The 21,846-nt window shown below is 48.5% G+C and overlaps 1 protein-coding gene across 1 annotated transcript in view; it reads right to left on the bottom strand.

The window, feature by feature from the left end:
- Positions 1 to 21,846, bottom strand: part of NSD2 (nuclear receptor binding SET domain protein 2) — a 61,436-nt gene that overhangs the window by 14,972 nt on the left and 24,618 nt on the right. The window contains 10 exon segments of the mRNA XM_073891312.1: positions 706 to 809; positions 2,117 to 2,322; positions 2,460 to 2,616; positions 3,229 to 3,408; positions 4,013 to 4,213; positions 5,170 to 5,293; positions 5,788 to 5,919; positions 16,434 to 16,555; positions 17,999 to 18,080; positions 20,425 to 20,537. Of these exon segments, the coding sequence (XP_073747413.1) occupies positions 706 to 809; positions 2,117 to 2,322; positions 2,460 to 2,616; positions 3,229 to 3,408; positions 4,013 to 4,213; positions 5,170 to 5,293; positions 5,788 to 5,919; positions 16,434 to 16,555; positions 17,999 to 18,080; positions 20,425 to 20,537 (1,421 nt within the window).

The following is a 21,846-nucleotide window of genomic DNA, read 5'->3' as shown; positions in this document are numbered from 1 at the left end:
CTTCCTTCCTACACACAGGGACTGCAGCCCCTGAGCAGCCAGCTGACACACACGCGCTGAGAGGCTCCCGCGCCCCAGGCAACAGGACACGGTGGCACTGGCTCACCAAGCGCTGCGGCTGTGAGGAGCACTCCTGATCTCTTCCAGAGCCCAGGCTCCCTGCAGTCAACACGGGGCCACATTCAGGAGCGCCCCCACCGTCCTTCCTTGCTGTCCACACCCTCTGAGATGGGAAGGTCATGTTGTCTCCAGGGCTCCAGCTGACCGAGCCACATCTCAGCTGAGCAGTGGCCCGGGCTGACCACCTCTCATCCGAGCATGTCCCCAGCACCTGGTGACGGCGTGCTCCAGGAAGTCAGCCTGCCCTCAGCCCCTCCTGCTCCAGGCAGCCTGGCCAGGACTGTTACTCCAGCCCCTCGCTGGCTCTCAGCTTGAGCCTCACACAAAGGTAAAACTGAAACCTCACAGGCAGAGACCCCGCCCCGCCCCCAGCCCTGCGCCCCGTCACCCTCCCGTGAAAGGACACATGCTCGGCACTGACAGCATCTGTTTCTGCCTGCGACTTCTCCGGCAGCTGTCCAGGCCGGGGCTACAGACGCCTGCTCGTGGTGACCCTCTTAGCCGCTGCAGCCAGAGGTCTGAGAGGCTGATGCCTGAGGACCACCCACAGTCCCCTTAGTGACACCTGAGCCATCTGCACGTCACCTTGATGTGCTTGTATGGCGGGGGCTTGCGTTCATTCTCCTGTGATTCTCTGGCTTCCCTTTGAAGTTTGATTTCACGAAAACGAGCTTCAGCTTCCTGCAGTGCTAAAAAGTCAATGAGATATAGGGGTGTGAGTAAGGTTTTGTTTCAGTAAAAACTCATCCCTCCACCCTTCCAGCGCTGCATCTCAACGGCTGGCCGCGGACCTCCAGCTCCCTGCTAGGCGCGGTCTCCAGCGTGCACGGAACTGCGGGCTATGGCAGACCATGCGGGGCAGGTACCGCCAAACCGCAGATGCCGTCGAGTGAAGGGTGCTCAGAGCACGTCCGGCTCAAGAGCCCTGGGCGGTACAATATTGTGCCACCTCGCCACAAGGAAGGCCCCAGGGCCGGCTTCTCCAGGTGGATGCTGCTACAGCTCCCCACCCTCCACTGGGATCTGATGCACCATACAGGCATCAATCCGGGGAACCCACTGTCCTAAGACAGAAAATGAAAATGGAATTTTGCTCCTCTCAAGGAGCACACACGCTCTGAGGAGTGAGCGCCAGGCTCAGGGAGAGTGGAGGAGACTGACCACTAAGGTTTGCCTGGAGGACACCGTGTGCGCTGGGGCCACCCTGACCTGCAGGACCCCAGCAGTAAGTCAGGATGGTGAGACCCTGACTTCACCATCGCCGGCTGCCTCTCACACTGGCCATGTTGAGCCACCTCTCAATTCCAACATCTTTCTTGTTTAATGGCGACTACCCGATACTCTTGCGATGCCTCCCCCTTTGTCAGAAGGTCTCTGTGCACCCACGGTGTGAGAGGATCCGCAGGAGAGGAGACAGGCAGCCCACCGAGCCTCCTACGTGCGACCGGCCGGGAGAGGCCTGCTTTCCCTGGACTCACCGCGCATGCACCCCAAGTCTCCCTTCTGTCCCACTCACTCCAGTCAAGCGGTCGCATTCCCATCCTGTCAGCTGAACGACACCCTGCTCTTGCCCCTCTCTGTCCCCCACCTCAGCTGTGGAATCAGAGGGCGGGCACCTGTCTACCTGCCCACACCTGGCACTTCGGGGGCACCTGGTCTAGACGGCAGCCAAGTTTCCTCCACATCTCCATCTTATGCAAAGGCAAGCTGTAAGAAATTTCTGTAAATCATTACCAAAACTAACTTCTTAACGGTAGCGCCAATGCATTTTAGTGAAATTAATCACAAACCGATGTTATAATAAAAGTTACTGAACAGCACATTCTATCCTGTACCTCAACAAATCAGTCTGCAAACCTACTTTTTTCTCATTTAAAGTGCAGCTAGAACACTCAGCCCAGTGTTTTCTACAGAAACCAAACTTTCCAACAGCAGAAATCAGGATTAGCAAAAGTACCCCAGAGCGTAGTTTCACTGCATCTGGAAATCTCCGTACCGTTTTTGAAGACTCTTCCGATCCCTCTGACCCCCTGGTAGCGGCTGCCCCGGTCCCCCTCCATGTACGGGAACACTCGCGCCTGATGCGTCCAGTAATAATCTTTAGACCCAAAGAAAAACACAGGGAATTCTCCAATCTCGTGCTTCAGTTTCTGAATATTTGGGGGGACATTTTTGGGATGGCAAACTTCTGCCGGCCACCATCTATTATAAATATTAAAAAGAGGATTCACAGACTCTTCAGACAGAGTGACAATCAATTCAGTGCTTTCAGTCCTGCAAAGGGAAAAGAACACATGTGAACGAGGAGGCGGGCAAGCGCGGGGCTCTACTTCTCGCACCTGTAGTTCCCGAGCTTCACCCAGATGATGTCCTGGAAATGCAGCTTCTTGCCGGCCCGGCAGTCATTGCAGAACCAGCTGCCGTCGGGCATGTCGATGTTCAGGCAGTCAGGGTGGAAGGCGGCCGGGCAGGACTCGCAGCACAGGAGGCTTCCCCCTGCAAGGGAGGGCGAGCTGGCTCAGGCCGCCTCCTGAGGTCTATGGCAGCTCCACGCCTCGAGCTAAGACGTCAGCTTAACAACAGCCGCCTGGCTACAGACTCAAAAGCACATTTCAGGGGCACCTGGGGGCTCAGTCGGTTAAGCCTCCGACTCTTGATTTCGGCTCAGGTCATGGTCCCAGGGTCCTCGGGTCAAGCCCCGCATCGGACTCCCTGCTCAGCGGGGAGTCTGCTTGAGATTCTCTCTCTCTCCCCCTGCCCCACCCCAGCTCATGCAAGCGCACGCTCTCTCCCTTAAATTTTTTCTTTTTTTTTTTTTTTTTAAAGCACATTTTACCACCACCATGAATAACTTCCCCTCAGTCTGTGCACCAATCACAGTTAATTCAGAAACATCACGGTGTATGACTGCACGTGACGGTTAGGGGACATCACGAACGTCAACACCCAAAGCTGGAGGAGCGCTGAAGCCCCGCCTCCGCACGCGGCCCCTGGGGTTACCTGCTGGAGCTGTGTGCTGAGAAGCCATGAGAAGCAGCGCTCCCTCCCCACTCACACGAATCCAACAGAATAACACTGTCAAGCAGCCCCCAGCGGCACGGCCCTCACCTTTGGAGCACACAAAACACCAGCTCACGTTGACGTGAGCGTGATGCCTCTTCCCCTTGCGAGCAGTGAAATGGCCCGTGCAGATTATGCTGTTGGAAGCTATCACCGAGCAGCCGGCTGCCAGACAAGCGTCCCCTCCATGATAGGCGACCGGGCAGCGGACACACCGCATCATTTTACCTGAAGGCAGAGACATGCACTGAAGACCCAACAGTGAACAGGGCAACTTGAAATGACCAAGCCCCCACACATTAAGAAAATTAATGCTGAAATAAACCTGAAGTATTTGATGAAAAAAAATAACTAGGATCGGGGCGCCTGGGTGGCTCAGTCGTTAAGCGTCTGCCTTCGGCTCAGGTCATGGTCCCGGGGCCCTGGGATCGAGCCCCGCATCGGGCTCCTGCTCAGCGGGGAGCCTGCTTCTCCCTCTGTTTCTCCCCCCAACCCCAACTCATGCTCTTTCTGTCTCTCTCAAATAAATAAATAAAATCTTAAAAAAATAATAATTTTCTTATATATGAAAGAGCACTAAAACCAGAACAAATAGAATCAAAATGGTTCAAAGGTTTCCCCCTCCTAAACTTAAGAATCTTTAAGAAGACACTTAGGGCAGGAAGAAGGGAAAATGCAGCATGAGGCAAATCCTCTCTCAAGAAAAACCCTAACCCGGCGCGTGTTGAGTCAGTGACAGAAAGACAGCTGGGCCGGCCACCACGCCCGCCCCTTCCGTGCGGCCCCACGAGCACACTGAAGCCGCAGCGAAGCTCCAGGGGTGCACCTGTACCTTTCGACGGTCTCGGGTTGGAAGGGTTGGAAGCGTGGCAGCTGACGCAGCTGTGGAGGGGGCAGCGGAAGCCTCGGCTCTCAAACACGGTCAGAGGGTACTTCCTCACGCAAGCTTCGTGGTAAAACTTCCCACACTGCGACACGACACAGCGCTTCACATCTGTCTTGCTCTCCTTACACACAAAACATGAGTGAATCCCTAACAAACGGTTAAAGAAAGGGGCAGAAAAAGGTGCAAAGAACAAGAATTAAATTGTCGTTCCTAAGCCACTAAACTCCAGCAGCTCTGTCAGAGGCAGCCCGTGTTGCTGAGGCCTCTGGCTCTGTCTCTGACCTTGCTGACTAGTCCAAGCATGCTTCAAAGAAGTCCAGCCATCAAGGGTTACCTTGCTATGAACTGGGCTCCAGCTCCCCCTGGAGGACAAGAAGGTCTGAGTAGGAGGCAGCCTAGGTAGGAACACCCACTCGAAGTAGCCAGAAGCTTAAAAGGAGGCACTCCCTTTTGAGAGCAGTTAACCAAGTACGGTGAAGAATCACTTATAGCCATAGGCAGGCTTGTGCCTCCAGAAGCGGGGTACTGGTGCATCGGACAGCCTTGGCTTGGGATCGGAGGAACTCTCTGGAAGACTCTGGGTGTCTTCCTAACCTAGGACAATGCTCCCACGAGAGCCAGGAGACCCTGAGGTCTGGCCATGGACAGGAGGAGCTGTATCGGAACGGCCTGTCTTCCCAGCAGCCCCCAGACTGTGCTGCTGGGTGCTGACGGCCGCTCAGGCAAGAGCATGGAGCTATTCTTTCTGTTGAAACCGAAGTTCAGGTTCATGCCGTGTCTCTAAAGCAGCCCGTGTTCCGGGACTGACTAGCTTACCTGTACTAGCAGCGCTGGCCCTACGGCACCGTGGCACCCACACCAGCCACCTCAGACAGAGCAGGGCTTGGGCCAGCCTGCGGGGGTGGGGCGCCACAGAGACCGGCAGGGAAGCAGCTGTCCTCCACTAGGGTCTCCAAGACAAGTAACATGTCAGGATGCACGTGTGAAAGTGCACCAACGCACTCTGTGCAGGAGCCTCGGAGGAAGACTCCACGGCTGGAAGGGGATGCTCACAGGCCTGCCTGTGGCGGGAAGTATGGCTGAAAAGCTGCAAGAGAACTTGCCTGAAGCGCATTCGCTGCAAGTGAACCTCCCTTCTGGCCTCCGGGAGAGCCCGAGGCAAGCAAGGTGGAAAGCTCCGCAGCAGGGGCCTTCACAGAGCACGAGGCTGCCTGTCTTCTCACACAGCTGTAGGGCAGAAAGGGGACAGCGATAAAGCCACACCCGGCACCCAAACCCTACAGGACACACTCGAGAGGTTTAGAATCAGATGTGAAAATCGAGAGAACTCACACACATTTCTATCACCATAAATCAAACTCATCCAGGGGATTCCCTGCGGCCTCCATCTCCCAGAGGAGGCCCAGTCACAGAGTGGGTAAGGGACCGGCCCCGGCGGGCCACAGTGCTGCTGGTGACGCCCCCGGCTTCAGACGCCTCAGAAAGCATGCACGTACAAACGTGTGTCTCTTACACAGGACGGCTGTAAGTCAGTAACAGAAAAGACAGAGCCTGTGCGTGGATGCAGGACCCTCCCTGGGGCACTTAATCCAGGATTCTGCTGGCAACCCCACGCCTTCAAAAGAAAAATCAGTGGGATGCTGGGTGGGGTTCGAGGAAAGAGTGAAGATGTGGCCTGGGACCGGGTCCAGGGACAAATCAAACGACCGCCTTCCCCTCACCTGACACACGTACTCCTTTTTGGCGGTTACTCCTCGCTCAGACTTCTTCGATGAGACGGACACTTCGGTCTGAGTTTCATCTGCGCTCTCGTCCGGGGATTCCAAGGGCTCGTCTCCGGGGCCGTCTGAGACCTGGAGGTGAAGGAGGCGGACGACAGTTCACTAGTCGCGGAGAGTGGCGGCCTCACACGGCCCACCCGCGTCACCTCACACACAGGCCTTGTCAGCACCTGTCCCCAACTGCCAGCTACTGGTCGCAAATGTACAGTGTCAGCTGTTTCTTGTGATGGCACTGAACTGTGTAGAAATTCAGGAATGGACTTTACCCTCCTCGACATTTAGTGACATTTCTGTAGAAAAGGCACAAAATTTCACATCTCTCTGCATTCCCGACAGAGGAACTCTGACGAAAACCCAATTTGCTCCAGTAGGTGACCTAAGGTGCGCTCTGGGACTGAGAATCTTGACCTTTCTTACCCAGTCTCTTTAAGTTCCAACTACTTTAAAGTAAGAGAAACAGATTAATACCTAATGAATTTTTTAAAGGATCAAAGTGCAGAGTCAAAGGGTAAGCCTCTGTCCCGTGGTCTTGCTGTCTCACTGTGGCTGCTCTGGAGCCTGCGGGCTACTCTGGAAGTGTGTCTGTGTCGCAGAGTGCTGCCCCAGCATCAGTGCTCCAGGAGTTATCACACCCCCGTAACTAACTGACCGTCCTGTTCTCGCCTTCCTCCTGTGGCCTATTCTCCCCGGAAGGTTCACGTGGGAAAAGGCAGGGTAAATAAAACCTGCCGACTCTGTTAACAGGTGAGTCTAAGAGAAAGGCCTGGGAGAAAAATGTGGAATCTCTGAGCAAACCAAAGGACCATGCCCCCAGTTGTATTTCATCCCTCCCCTTCATCATCAGAAATCACCCAGCCCCCGAGCTAACCCTAACCCTCATGGCACACAACACTTTGCCCGCGTTTGAGCGGCAATAATAAATCTCTACATAGAAATCCATAAATCTTTAGTAAGAAAATTTTCTTATATACTAAATTCAAATTAAAAAAAAAAAAACTAAAAACACATTTAGTGTTCCTTTGCTGTTAGGTAAATGAATGTTGAAAACTGAATTTTTCAACACAACAAAAGTATAAACTACATTTCCTATACACCTTGATAATCACGACAAGTAATCATGTTATAGGCCTGCTGTTTGCTAGTGAACACAAAGCTAGAAATTAAAGTCGGGCCACACTGAAACAAAACAGAACAGAACAAACCCCATCAGCCAATCCACCCAATTCTGTAGTCTTATCAATGAACATTTTCCAGAGTGAGCTCACTGATGTGACAGGGAGCAGAAGGAAAATACCCAATAAACACGGACTTAGAACTGGCGTGAGTGCACAGATGTGTGAGGGACGTGCTGGGTCGGACCAGCCTCTGTGGCAGGGCTGACAGGTGTGTGGGCCCACCGTTCCTGCCTCGCTACTCTACGCTTGACACATCTCTTAACAAGACAGTTTTCGGAGAAAGCAGCCTCTTAAGCTTCATTTCCTCACCTTTTCCAGGAAGATGGAACTAGCGGCGTGAATGTATACTACATTACAGGGGTCCTCGCACAGCAAGGGTCCCCCCCCAAGCTGGCCAGAGGGAGCCCCTCTCAGCTCACCCCCTACTTCTTTAACATTTAACATTCAGAAAGAAGGCAACTTCAAAAAAACTCTGCATTCAAACCCCAATTTTTAACATGTCCGTCGGATCCGGAATCACAGACGGGAGGGGGACGGGGTGCTGAGCTCTCGAGGCAAGACGCCACTGGGCGCTGGGGGGCCCCTGGGGGCATCAGGAAGAGCAGCCACACCTCCTGGCCCAGCCCCACTCAAAGAGCAGCCAAAGGCTGAACCGTCTGACGGAGGAACCGAGGCCCAAAGAAAGAGCCGTCAACATGGGCCCAGGGGAGAGAGCCCCAGTGCCCTACCCACCAACCCATGTTCTTCCCTCATTGTGCCTGGAACAAATTGAAAGCTTTAAAAAGAAAAAAAGAAAAAAAAAAAAAAAAAAAGAAAAACTGCATGGAGAGAAAGACAGAAAACACAGACCAGTCCTGGATCAAAGAAAGGAACAGCACCTTTTATTTAAGATTTACAGAAAAAGTTAGCACGTTTCCACTTGGAGATATTTCCTAAATTAACAAAGTCTGTTTTGAGGAAATAAACACTGAATACATATTTTGAATGGAAATATAAATGTTAAAGACACACATGAGGCTTGTTTCCTGATTGGGGTCTAAGATACACATACAGAATACAGACCTTACAATATTACAGTCCATGACACAGATTGCAGGAGATGGCGACTTTTACCCCACCCCACCCCTTCCCAGCGACCGGACAGACAACTAGCACACAGTCGGAGGGGTCCAACGGCTCTGTGCTCAGCAAACCACCCGCAAGAAGAACACAGCACGCAGGGCACCACACCAGCACGCCTTACTCCAGCTGCAGGCTCCACGTGCACCAGGTGACGGTACTTACTCGGAGATGCCGTTTGTGAAAGCGACACATTCACCTGAATGGTCCCAACACAGTCCCAAATCTCAGTCTACGACATCTACGGTCTATTCCATATCCAGTAGGATGCATTTGGAAAAAGAACAATGGAGGAACTGAACGGACACAGACTCTGTAAAGAACTTTCCCGGCGCTTCCCGACTCCACCAAAGCCACGCTGGCAGCACAGATCTCCAAGCAGCTTAGTTCCTGACTTTTCAAAGTTTTCTTGAGTCTGAAAATACTTCCTCTACTCCCCACTCAGTATGTGATAGTATCCAATTGCCTATTTGCCTTAGAAATACATTACTTTATGGGCAGGGAATGCTGTCTCCTTAACATGTATCACAGGAATTTTTCAAGATGATATTAATCAATATAAGGTAACCTAGTGAACACATTTGAACCAACTTCTAGAAACAATGTAGCCATTTAGGGTGACTTATGCAGATCCCAGTCCTCTCTGCTGTGATGGGAAAGGGCCCCTACGCCTCGGACGGTGGTATACACAGTGATTGTAAAATTTTTTGACAAAACAAATCCCTTCACAAGTTGAATACCACATCATTTTTGAAATACAATTACAGACCTTGAACAATAAATATTTCTATAAACCAACATTATTTTCATGTTTAAGTTACGCTTTTGTAAAGGAAGAAATAACTATAAGTACTTTCACACAGTATTTTGGATTTACACATGATAAATATCCTGTGCTCAGCAGATTTAATGAGCTTAAAATCAAAAGACTAATCTCAGACAGGTCCTCCAAGTTAACATCACAGTGAAATATTAAAACTGGAATTAAAATAATTTTTAAATCAGTCATTCATCACCTAAAATACTACAGTTCAGAATAACTTTTATTAAAGCGACCCTTCTAGATGACATTGACTAGAACCATCCTAGCTGCCCCTAAATTCTAGGGTTAGGTCTGAATCATTGAACACACAGATCTCCAGCTCACACACGGTCTTTGTGCTTCACCTTCTAACCTGGGTGCTTCTGTGTCGTCCGACAGCCCCAGAAGGTGCCAGTGAGAGCCAAGTGCTGGCCACGGCTGCAGCATCAGGCTATGCAGCTACTGGTCCAGATTCAAGGCTGGCCATGATCATGGGTAAAACGAGTCTCTAAAATGTCCTATCAACCCCTTTGCCCCAACTACGTCCCTCAAGTAGTGGCCATCCCGTAGAGAGTGGGCTGGGGAGGGGCCTGCTGCAAAGCAACACGTTGTGCCCTCCCTGTGGCAACTTGAAAACAGGAATGAAGCCCCTGCCTGCTGCTGAGCAAACCCCCCACCCCACCCCCACCACTGCCGGGCTGGGCCACCCCACCCCTCCTTCAGTCATTCCTTAAAGGTACAACATTCCCGATTGGTTAGCACGCTTTAAAATCTATACCAAAGAATTATATGCCAAAACTCAACAGCTACATGTAGGCCAGAAAAAGTTATAAAGTGGATCCTAATATGTAACCTGCTAGTCACAAATGTGTCTAACACGACAACAGGGCCTGACACTGAGGGACACCTGCCCTCGCTGGTGAAAAATGCCTGGAAGGGAGCATGCCCCTCCCCCAGGCAGTACAAGGAGAAGGATGAACAGGGTACGTACCATCTCCTACATGCTAAGGATGGTTGGTTTTCCATCAATGGCAAGTAAATTAGTGGTAATTTCTAATATTCTAGGTAAAACAACAAAAATAGTATTTAAAGGGATCAAAATCGAGGTCACCGACCAAAAATCCTAAAACATATAGAAGTCAGTATATTTCGTAAAAAAGAAAAGAAGAGAAAAAGGGAAAAAGAACCTTTAAGAGTCAGTAAGAAGCCAATAACAGACTGGGGAGCATTTTGTGAAACCTTTTCTAACCAAATTCAATTCTCTTAGAAAAAGACTCTCATTCAGATTCATATTCTGAAAGATAAACAGCAGGCTTCAGCAATCACTTTCTCTGTTTAGAGATTTTTAAAACCGGGGAGGACAGTACTGACTTTAAAAAGCCTACAGTGCTACGGGCTGGCGCCAAGTAGAAAGAGCCCTCGCCAGGTCACACACAAAAGTCTGCCTGGACCAGAACGAGTTAATAATCTAAGGGCTAGACATGATTAAGAAGCGTCAGGTCAGAGATCAAGCAAGAAAGGAACCCAGTCCACCTGCCAAAGTACAGGTACCTGCCTTCTCAGACAGGAGCCCCGCCTCCTCACCAGCTTGACCACACGCGGGGCTGCTAAGTCACCAAGGAACCCCTCGCCGACCCCCCCCTTTCTGCGGGGCTGGACCACATGAATGGAGGACCTGACTGAAACACGCTTGTACTATTACTGAAAGAATGCACGGAATCACAGCTGTCTGCCACAGCGGGGCCCCACATCCACTCATGTCAGGCTTTGGCCAAGAGCCCTCTTCAAAGGCATTTATCATTCTAATTTTGTACCCAAACATGGGTGCACTTTCTGTTTTGGGAACTAAAAGATGCTAATTTACAATCTTAGTTTTCTTCTTTTTGGGGGGACACTGCTAAGACAGACCCTCGGTGGTTTTCGAGTCACCACCCTGGGCAAACACTGGCTCTGCTCTGCCCTCAACGCTGGCCCTCCTCGCGCGCCTCTGGTCTCAAGTCTCGGGCAAGCAGGTCAGGGCCAAAGAGACCCCAGGGAACGCCGACCTTGTCACTAACGGTTCAGGTTCCACAGAGTCTTCTGCATCCTTTCCTCTGGTGCAAGCAGCTGGGAGCATCCCCACCACCTTTATCCCGCTCCCCAAACCCTGAACGCTTCATTTTAAACCTTTCTGTGCTTCTGCCTTAACTTCCAGAGAAAGCCTCGGGCTCAAGACACGTCTAAAGCTGGGGGAACCGCCCAAAGAACACCTACGAAGCAGGAGAGCCCTTCCTGGAAGGGGTGAGACAGGTGAGACCCCTCCGCGCACGGTGCAGAGCCACCCGTGGCCTGACGTTCGTGAAGCTGTGCTTCTGCGCCATGAGATTTGGCCTAGATTTCTTGGTAGTTTTTAGGAGCATCCTCTTAAAAAACACGGGTTATTTTCAGTTGGGAGACAGACATATTAAGAGATATCTTTGTACAGATGTAACTGTACAGAGTACTGAGATGCTAGTACACCTAAATTCATCACCATCAGAGACATTTAACTTTTGTATTAACTCTAAAGAAAGGCCCCACAGGGGAGACAGAAGCGCGTAGCAGGGGGGTAAACGGTACGGGACCCCGGCTGCCAACAGGTGCACTTACTTAACGTACCACCCTATCACAGTGGGGAGTTTTCAGTTTTAAAACAGCTACAATCTAAACTGTTGTATATTCAGACAAGTTTTCACCTCTGTGAATGCCTCACATTTTACACTAGAGAGTTCCTTCTCGGACCTACCTCCTCTCCCCGGGCACAATGCGGTGTACGGCAGATGGTTTGAAGCAAGTAAATGGGACCGTTACAATGGTTCTGTGTCAGTATGAGCAAAAGTCATCTCACCAACAGGCAGTTCAGATGACAAGACTAGAATGTATCAGTGTTATTCTGATCTCTCTAGGAAATGAGGGAATCCATGTTAAATTAGTAGCATAATGAATTTTTGTGCTCTGGGCAAACTTACTTGCCGCTAAGCTCTTTCAAAACAGGAGCCCTTTCCACTCACCTTCAGGAAGCCATGGGTGGGCCCTCTCGGGAGCTCCACTCACCTACTGGCATCCCCCACCCAGCAAGACCACTGCTGGCATTTGGAGCAGGACAGTTCTGCCACGGGTGGGAATGCCCTTCTCTCTGCCTGCACCGGGCCACCTTCCCCACATCCCCAGCAACACTGCACACTCCCCTAGCCTTGTCCCCACCCCCTTGCCCTCCTATGCACTCAGCTGATGCTAATTTTATGCTGCCTAGTGGATATACTATTCGGCCATTTTGACAGTTCTTCCTAAGGAGGAAAGCGCCTACTCTCTGGCTAACTTCTAACGCACCTAACACATGCTGGTAGCTGACTGGCCGCCCATTCAAAATTCATCATGCTATAATTTCAAATGAATTCTTGTCAAAAGCCTTTCAGGCTCGTCTTTACTTAGGGTGACTGTTTCTTGAACTGGACCACTTTTACATGACCTTTTTTCACATTTTTAAATTTAATAATTAGTTTTCCATGAACCCTACATTTACTCCTGAGCTTTTTCATGTCCTTTAGGAACAGCATGACTCAGGCCACCTTGGAGGCCATGTATCCCACCAGCTCTGGGCAGAGCCACCCCGACAAGCCCCCAGCCACAGGCTAGTACCCTCAAGTGCTATTCAAACCAACCCAGTGTCTGCCACTTCTAGGTTTATTTTACCCCCACGTGCATAATGCAGTCGAGAGGATCGCTTTTCATGCCAAAGCAAAATTTATACTTTTGGATAAAAATGGAATGATGGTGATTTTATTATTTTTATTGTTATAACCATTATTGTCACAACAGCGAACCACTGAGTCCTTGCAAGGCGCCAGGCACCCTAAGTGTTTAACATGCGTTACATTACTTAACGGTTTAGAAACACAAGTATTAGTCAGAAACTTTCATTAAAGGTAGAACACATCTGCAGAGTCTGCTGGGAATGAACCGGGTGCTGTTAACATGGTAACGTGAACAGCACTCCTTCTGCCTCCACGAGCTGAAGGGGCAAGCGAGGCCTGTGCCTCACCATGCAAACATGCAGACACCCAGGGGCAGGACACCAGGTGGTCACCCAAGACTTAGACATTTAATGTGATGGAGGATGTCCTACAAAAGCAACTGATGAAGTGGTTGTTGTAAATAACCTGATCATGGTATCCCCAAGATACCGGTCACTGAATCAAAAGAGTAGAGTTAAATGGCTCATAATGATACTGTAAATGATATTTTTCCTACAAATTTGCCGTATATAGTGTCATAGTAAAACTGCTTAGTAAAAAAAAGACAGAATCAAAACTCCTCCTGCCTTTTATGTTGGAAATTAGTTTAATATGTACAATACTGAGTACATTCCATTGGCAATGGGAATTAGCTGACGAGGACTCCTTTTAGTGTGTGCTGCTTGTTTTCTGTTTCTGAAGGTGCAGATGCCAGCATTTTTCAATAAAAACTCAGCAAGTCATGAACTAGGAGACAAGTGTGGCCTCTAGCAAGACCAGCCCCTTCGGCGCGGAGTCCTTGTCACAGGCCCAGGGCAGCCCCAGGTGAAGGGCGTCCCCTCAACGTGAAATCTACATGGATCATTGCAATATGAGTGTGTTTCTATTATGAGATGAATGTGATCAGGTAAATGGCCTTGATTACGTATCTTACCTTGGTCTTAAAATTTGTTATCTGTTTTCTTCATTGTATGTGTTAGTAATACCAGTAAAAACAGATTATCACACATCTTCCATAAAATGATTGTGACAGGAATGTCCCTTAGTGTGTACGATGATACACCACCTGCAGCAGACATCCTGGAATATTACATCATTTTAAGTGCAGTACAGGGCAGCTGAGTTCAAATCCAACTTGGCTGATGTGGGCTCCCATAAAAGCTGTTACCAGTGAAGGCGAAAAAAATAAGAATTTGCTCTACTAAGGGAATAAGAAATGAAGTTACAAAACACTTAAATCACATTAATTCCTTCACAGGCCTTCATCATGCAAGTGTGTAATTTTAATCTATTCTCTTCATTAGGGTGCTGTAGTAGTATGTAATAATTATTCCAATAGCAATTTTATTTCTCACATACACCTTTTTTGAGAAGAACTTAAACCACAAGTGACCTAAAATGTCTCGAAATACCAACTCTGTGAAAACCCTTTATTTCAATCAAGGGTGATAAAAGCAGGACATACAAACATGCAGTGGGCCTGTGACCTGAATAAGGGGCCAGTAGGAACCCCACACAGCAACTCCCATGGCGGCCTAACTCCCACCAGAACGGGACCAGTGGTTTACAGGACGTTGTTTTATAACACTACATTTTGCCTCCTGTGCTAAAAGGCGTTCAGCGTTGTAAACGCGTACTGTAGTTCAGTAGTGTTAACACATAACAGACAAGGCTTTTGGTTCACCTGAAGTGGTTTTAATGAACAATATAATTCTATAAAAATGAATGCTAATGAAAGATTCATATAAGCCACACCAAAGTGGCCTGATGGAAAGGCCTAGTAATTTAAATGTTTTTATATAAGCAACAGAATGCATACTATGGGATCTATGTATCACCTTCAAAATGGAGGACAGTGTATGATTTTAATATATTTAATATATAATATAAACATATTTAATAAACTATCCACTTCTGAAGTTCTAAAGAATTAAAAAAATCAATGAAATCTAATGATTATAAAATGCTTCATCGAAGTCTTCCCAAATTCAAAACAAAGATCACACTCACCCTGGTCCCAGTGAACGTCAGACCACCAAGCCTGACCCACCTGCTCTAACCCCACCCCGGCTGTGTCCACCCTGGGCTGTGCTGCCCTGAATCCAAGCCTTTGGCTGGCACAGCTTCTGACCAGGAATGACAGGAATGACAGAAAAGATTTGTTTTCAGCCTCAGAATTTTTCTTGCAACTGTATCTGACAACGGAGTAAGTAAAAACTCAATAGGATAGTGGATCAAATGGCAATTAAAGAAAAACTTATTAAAAATCTTCTTAAATAAAAAAGCTGACTTTAAGCGAAAGGGTCTATGGACCTGAAACTTTTTATTTTTAGTATTCTTCTTTAGAATTAGAATCATCATTTTTCAGGATACTAATCATAATTCAGACAAGAAAAAAGGAAAAAAATTTGTATAGAATTTGTCTTTTCCATGTTTCAATAAGTCCCTGGAAGTTCAGTGAAGAATTCGTACTGCATTTTCTTGAATGTGCCCAAATATAAGAAATGTTTAGTCACCTACACATAGCAAGCTATGAGAAAGCCCCAGCTCCCACACACATGAGCAGCTTCCCACCACTACTGGTGCGAATCCCCAAAGAAGACCCCACTCAGAGCAGCTCTCCATGTTTGCACCCTCTCAGATGGCCCAGGTCCGTAGGAGACACCCCCTCATCTAAGGCGAGGAAGCAGCCAAGGCTGAGAGACAGCAGGAGAACGGCCAGGCCCCACCAGCGGCCGTGGCAGAGACCAGGTCAGAAGTGCCACCTTCTTGCCCAGCAGGGCGGGGGTCTATCCACTCCCTGCCTTACTGCCTTGTTCAAAAAAAGCCCAAGGTTAGCATCTCCTCATAAATACTCTAAATAAACAGAACTCATGTCTACAATGAGAAAAAGAGGATCACAGGGAACAAAACAGTAAGGAATTAAAACTTGAATATAAATTCCTTGGGTAGTCACTAAAATCGGGAATCCAAAACTCCCTCTGGACAAAAACAGTGTCATACTTGCATTCTGAGGCTGCTTTTTGTTTTGTTTTGTTTTGTTTTGTTTTTAGAACAGCAAAGACTTTAAATTTGGTGATGAAGTCCAGATGTCATGATACAATGAAGGTGATAGCCTCAAGCTATTGTATATTCTGCAAATCCAGAAAATAGAGGAGTCGTATTACCATGGTGGTTCTGACTCACCTCCACACTCAAGTATCTATGAACACACGAGGATTTAAAGGACTACAACCACGGAATGCATGAGGACATTCCTCCATGAGCCTAGGTCTAAAGACCGCTGGAACCCAACACAGCAGGCAAGCCACCCTCCGTCCCACCTGGGGTGAGTGCACAATGCCTAGAGTCAGCTCGAGTGACAGTGTCATGTTAGGACCGGAGCAGACTTGCTGGGACGTGGAAAATTAATTACAATGTGAGGGCTATAGAGAACACAACATTTTAAGACAGATTTCAAGAACAATTAAACTACATCCAGACTAAAGTAGATGCACGTACATTTATACATACACTGTGTGCATGTGTGCATATCTGTGGTGCTCAAATAGACTAAAATAGTTGATTTTTTTTTTCCATTCCATGACTTATACATAGTTTAAAGAATCTGAAACTCACCTACATTTGTGGAGAGGACACCAGTGTTATGCTTGTTAAGTCTGACTTTTGCTCACACGTCAACTTGGGGAACTAAGTGGCCTTCATACGAACACCACATCACTATCATTAGTATTTTACCTCATTCTCAGTTAAGGATGCAGAAGGAGACGAACTTTTGCTAAAAGGAGTGGAAGACGCTGCTGTGGATGCCCGATTTCGCTTCTTCAGTGGTTTGCATGCATCTGACAGATGTTTCGTTGCTGTAAAACAATTTTGGTTTATAAAGTAAAGTTTGAAATCTTACATTTCTCTTAACTGCTTCAATCTCTTAACTGCTTCAAAATTAGCCCTGTAATAAATGAAGTTCTAAAGATACATTTTCTGGGCTCCTTTGTCATAGTAAAGGCTTAACTTTAGTTACTGTGAAAAAATCTGAACAGAAACAAAAGTAAATTGTCCAGTGAACTTCAATGTCCCCCTGCCTGGCCTGCCCCCCAATCCATCAACCTGGGGCCAACACAGCTCCATCCACACCTAGTTTCACATCCCCTGCCACATTCTTCTGGAGCAAATTACAAATATCATTTCACATGTAAAAAGTTCAGTACATGTCTCTGAAACATAAAGTTTTAAATATAACCACAAGACCACTCTACCATTTTTAAAAGTAACAACCCCTTCATATCATCAAATATCCACTCAATGTTCAAACTGCTCACAAATGTCTTTCTTTTCAGTCTATCTGATTTTTGAAAACCAGCACAGCACCTCATGCAAAATAAGGAAAACACATCCATTTCCAACTCTCGCTCCTTTCTCCCCTGAATGTTGTTTTCCTTTCTAATTAAGAGTCGGTGACAGGCCGGGAGGCAACACGGTGGAAGAGTAGGGGACCTCGTTTCATGTGGTCCCTTGAATTTAGCTAGACGACTATCAATCATTCTGAACACCCAAGAATTTAACCTGAGAGGCAAGAAGAGCTGGAGGGCGCCTGGGTGGCTCAGTCGGTTAAGCGTCCAACTCGTGATTTCAGCTCAGGTCACGATCTCAGGGTCATGAGATAGAGCCCTGCTTTGGGCTCCTTATTCAGTGTGTGTGTGTCGGGGGGGGGGGTCTGCTTGAGGTCCTCTCTCTCTCTCTCCCTTGCCCTCTGCCCCCTCCCACCCTCTTAAAAAAAAAAACAAAAAAGTTGGAGATGGTAAGCTCTCTGTAATAAACTGTCAGACAGACACTTCAAAAAGACAATGAGAAGGGAAAGGGAGCCTGCTTCCCCTTTCATTGCTTTGAGTTATTTTTCACAAACATTTGAAGCTAGTTTCTTCAACATGTGAAAGTCATTACTTTTACTTTTACTGAATATACATAGATGACCAGATACTCAAAAGTGGTGTAATTTATAGCAACAACTGGCACTGTCAAGTAAGAAACCTGGATATTCCTGGTTTAAATAACTTCTTCAGTGTAATTTTAAACTGAAAATAAAGCCCCGTAGAAACCAGTAGAAAAATAACTTCAATAAAATGTAGCTGGAGCGCTGCGACCACTTACACATTCAGTTGCACAACAACCTCCCTTCCCCCTTTATTAGCTGCCAGACCCCTTGGAGGCCACCCCATACCCTTCCCGGCCCAGCTTCCTATTCGCCTCCAGCCCAGCCCAGGCGCCTGGGAGAGCTGACAAGGAAGAAGCACTAACCACATTACCTGCCTGGCTCTTCAGCGAGGAGGCTGCCTCGATGGCCTTGCAAGAGCTTGTTCGGGCTGTCTTGTCATTGATCGTCTCTCTCTGTTATTAAATAAAAAGAAAAAGAAGAAGAAAAGGAAGGGGGGGGGATCTAATGTGAACTAACACAGGCTGCTGAAACGTTGTGCAACAGAAACGTCTTCCTTTGGAAATGTGCTCCACACACTCCATGAGCAGGGACCCAGGCTCATGCCTCTTCCACAGCCGGGAGACTCTCCCCTGAGCCTGCCCCACCGTCTGCTGGGACAGAGGGGCTGGTGGGGCGTGATAGAGTCATGTTGCTGAGACTCTTCACGTGAGCTGCATTCGATATGCTACTCAAATTTCCCTCTGAATTCAAAGCAGAGTGCGAAGGAGAAGAAAACAACCCTTCTGCTCCAGAGGTTGCCCAATCAACCTGAAGTGGGGCCTCAAGTCAGTGCCAACATCACTGCTCTAAATCCCTACACTGACAATTTCCAATTTGGAGACAAGGTCCAGACAAACCTCACAAAGATCATCAATAAAGCACGTTTCACAACTGAGAAAAACCACACACACACACACACACACACACACACACACACACACACACACACACACTCTCAGGAAGGGCTGAAGGGCTCAGGAACATTTTGTCCAGTGTTCAGAATCTGAAGGAGTTGAAAATAACCTCTCTTGACAGCCCTGAAGCAGTCCCGAGGCCGGGCCGGTTCCTGCACCCCAACCCCACTCCCCAGCCTGCCGGGGGCCGATGGAAGCAGCCGCAAGACTGTGGACAGGGGCACAGGAAGCACACAGGATATGGCCTACTCAGGTTTATAAAAACTCAACCGGGGGGAGACACAACTTCTCTTTTATTATGTGCTACTTCCTGAGCTCTTCGTTGATAAAACATTTCTACCTATCTACTGAATGTTAATTTTGATATTTCAAATGTCCAGAGCCACACATTTTTTAAGGTAAGTATGAAATACAAATACCTCAAGGCAGCCGATGTCAGTCTGACTGCGGCACGGGGCTGCTTTAATAACAGGCGGCCAGAGGGGACACTCCAGAGTGTGAGCTGCCAGGTAACGCAGATGTCACGCAGGTCAATTTTACCTATCTTGGGGCTGGATACTTGATCACTAACGACCTCACCTGACAGGTGTCTGGAAGAATGTTCTCTTGGCCAGAAAAATAGGGCAGGGCCTCCCTGCTGCCCTGAACTACAACAATGGCCTTAAAGAAGCAAGACGGGGCGCCTGGGTGGCTCAGTCATTAGGCGCCTGCCTTCAGCTCCGGTCATGATCCCAGGGTCCTGGGATCGAGGCCCGCATCGGGCTCCCTGCTCAGTGGGAAGCCCGCTTCTCCCTCTCCCGCTCCCCCTGCTTGTGTTCCTGCTCTCGCTGTCTCTCTCTCTGTCAAATAGATAAATTAAAAAAATCTTAAGAAAAAAAAAAAAAAGCAAGACAGATGTTGCGGTGGCCACATATTTACACTTCAACAACATGTGGATTTTTCCATTCTTCAAAATAAAACAATAAAGAAAGGAACTTCTTAATTCAGATTAGTAAAAGATAGTATGAAGCTTTCCTCAAAATCATAAACACACGACAACTCTGTATACACTCAAACATAAGATGCAAAGTCTGTTTCAACTCTCTCAGTTCATGATTAAACGGCACTGGGCCATAAAGCGCACTGGAAAGGGCTCACACTCTCGCACGCATGGGCACCGTGAGCCAGATTCACACTCCTTCAGGTACCGGGCAAACTTTGCCCCTCGATGCCTGGTGGCTACACTAGAACTAGACGGCCCTGGGGCTGGACCTCCGTTATCTGTGTGGTCGCGCAGCCTGCTTGGTAGTCCCATTAGGTAAACAGTAACACGAATTACTAACAAACTGAATGAATTCATAGAATCTATTTTCAATGCCTTTAATGGATTTTGAAAAACTTTTTTTCTTGAAGTGTGACATATCGCTAGTGGATTGTGATGTTTTCATGCCAAGCCATTATTTACACATTGAACAACAGCCCTAAGGAAGAGCGCAATCTTGAGTGTATACAATTCCATCAAATCTAAACATCAAGTGTTTCTCAAGTGTTTGGATTTCTTCTTTGATCCAAGTGCCCGAGGTTTGTGTTCAAGTCCCTGGCAGGTAAGAACTTGCTCTCTTCAGCGGCCCTCTCAGGGGTCAGGAGAGAAGCCAGCCCCACTGCCTCTAGCACAAAGCCCGCTGAGCACCACCCTCGTCCGGGGAAGGCCATCTGCGCCCCCCCCCCCCCCCCCCCCGGAAAAACCCCCCCAAAGCACCCCCCCCCCCCGGGCACGGCCCCCCCCCCCCCCCCCCCCCCCCGTAAGGGAAACAAAGCCGCTAAAGAGTCGCAGCCCCCCACCGACCGGACCGGCCGCACTTACCTTCCGGAGACCGTGCTTGTCGGTCCTGGGCCTCTTCCTGGCCGCGTCGCCCGCCTCGGCGTCTGCAGCGTCCTGTCTCCTCGTGTGGTTTCTCTTTTTCCCATTCACGGTACCTTGGAGCGGGGGAGGGGGAAATTTGCATGAAAAACACTCCACAAGCCTCCCCCCAGAGCAGAGACCACCCAGCCAGGGCACTCGTGCAAATCCAGCCCCTGACGGGCTTCCTGCAATCCTGTTGGCTTCCAGGGCCCAAGTCCTACAGACCAGATCTCTTTGCATTTTGCAAACTGTAAGGGACCATTTCCTGTAACATCAAATACTAGAAAATCCTTATCTGATCTACAGACTATTATACTGGTACTTGTTATAATTCCATTTTAATGTACTATAACATTAAATTTAAATATAACCCACTAGATTACTAACATTCAAAGACTAGTGGAATTTAAGTGCAACTTTAAAAAGTACACAACTTGCTACTTTTTATACATTTCCTGAAAGAAGTATGTTACGTAGCAACACTCCTTTTGTATCTGCAAATTAAGGGCTTTGTGTTGTTTAACTATGCCAGTTATTAGGTATTTCCAGGAATATCAACTAACCCAAGATTTAAGGTCCTGACCTAGAAAAATAAGATGTAATAAGGTAAGAGTGCAAGTTCTAGAGAGGTGATTAATTTGAACACACCAATGTTTATTTCAAGCACAAATCCAGTATTTCCATTTGCATGACTGTTTTACAGAGGTTCCAGGGTTATCCCTGGACTGTTGGTCAGACATCTGGTGGGAGGGAGGGCAGTGTCATCCTCAAACCTTACTACCAGGTGGGACAGAGTAGCACAGCCAGGAGTGTGGCATCCAACAGTGCCTCAGGAGGAGGTGCAGCTGGCCACACCCCAGTCACTCTGGCCAGGGCCTCACCACAGGCGGAGGCCTGATATTACCAGACCCTCAGAAGCTGCCAGTCCTAGAAGAGCGTGAGCTGGCCTACATACACTACGCCCCCCAGCACTGTGGGCTGGCCATAAAGGCTCACCGGGAAGAGGCCTGCAGAGCCGTGCCGTCTGCTCCGTGGCTCACCAAGCATAACCAGCACAGGGCAGAGCCAGCCTGACCTGCCGGAACCTCCTCAATCTGGTTTGCCCAACTTCATCAACATGTGTCCACTGAGCTATAGATACCTGTGAGCAGCAACTGCCACCTCACCTTCACACAGGTGAGATGATGTCACAGTCCTTTACCTAAGAGCCTCCCCCTGTACCCGGAATGAGACAGCAGGCGTTTCATCCAGACGTAGGCAATGTGGGCATCTGTTTGAATTCCTCACACTGAGGCCATGGGACAGCTGATGCCACCGACACAGCCCATCATCTTGGTTATCGGCACTGGGGGCCCCCAAAAGGGAGGCTAGAGGGGCCTCCAG

The sequence above is a fragment of the Callorhinus ursinus genome, unplaced genomic scaffold, assembly GCF_003265705.2.
Source record: "Callorhinus ursinus isolate GAN/ISIS: 27379988/994484 unplaced genomic scaffold, GSC_fseal_2.0 scaffold4, whole genome shotgun sequence".
Classification (NCBI taxonomy): domain Eukaryota; kingdom Metazoa; phylum Chordata; class Mammalia; order Carnivora; family Otariidae; genus Callorhinus; species Callorhinus ursinus.
This window is presented reverse-complemented; position numbering and strand designations above follow the sequence as displayed.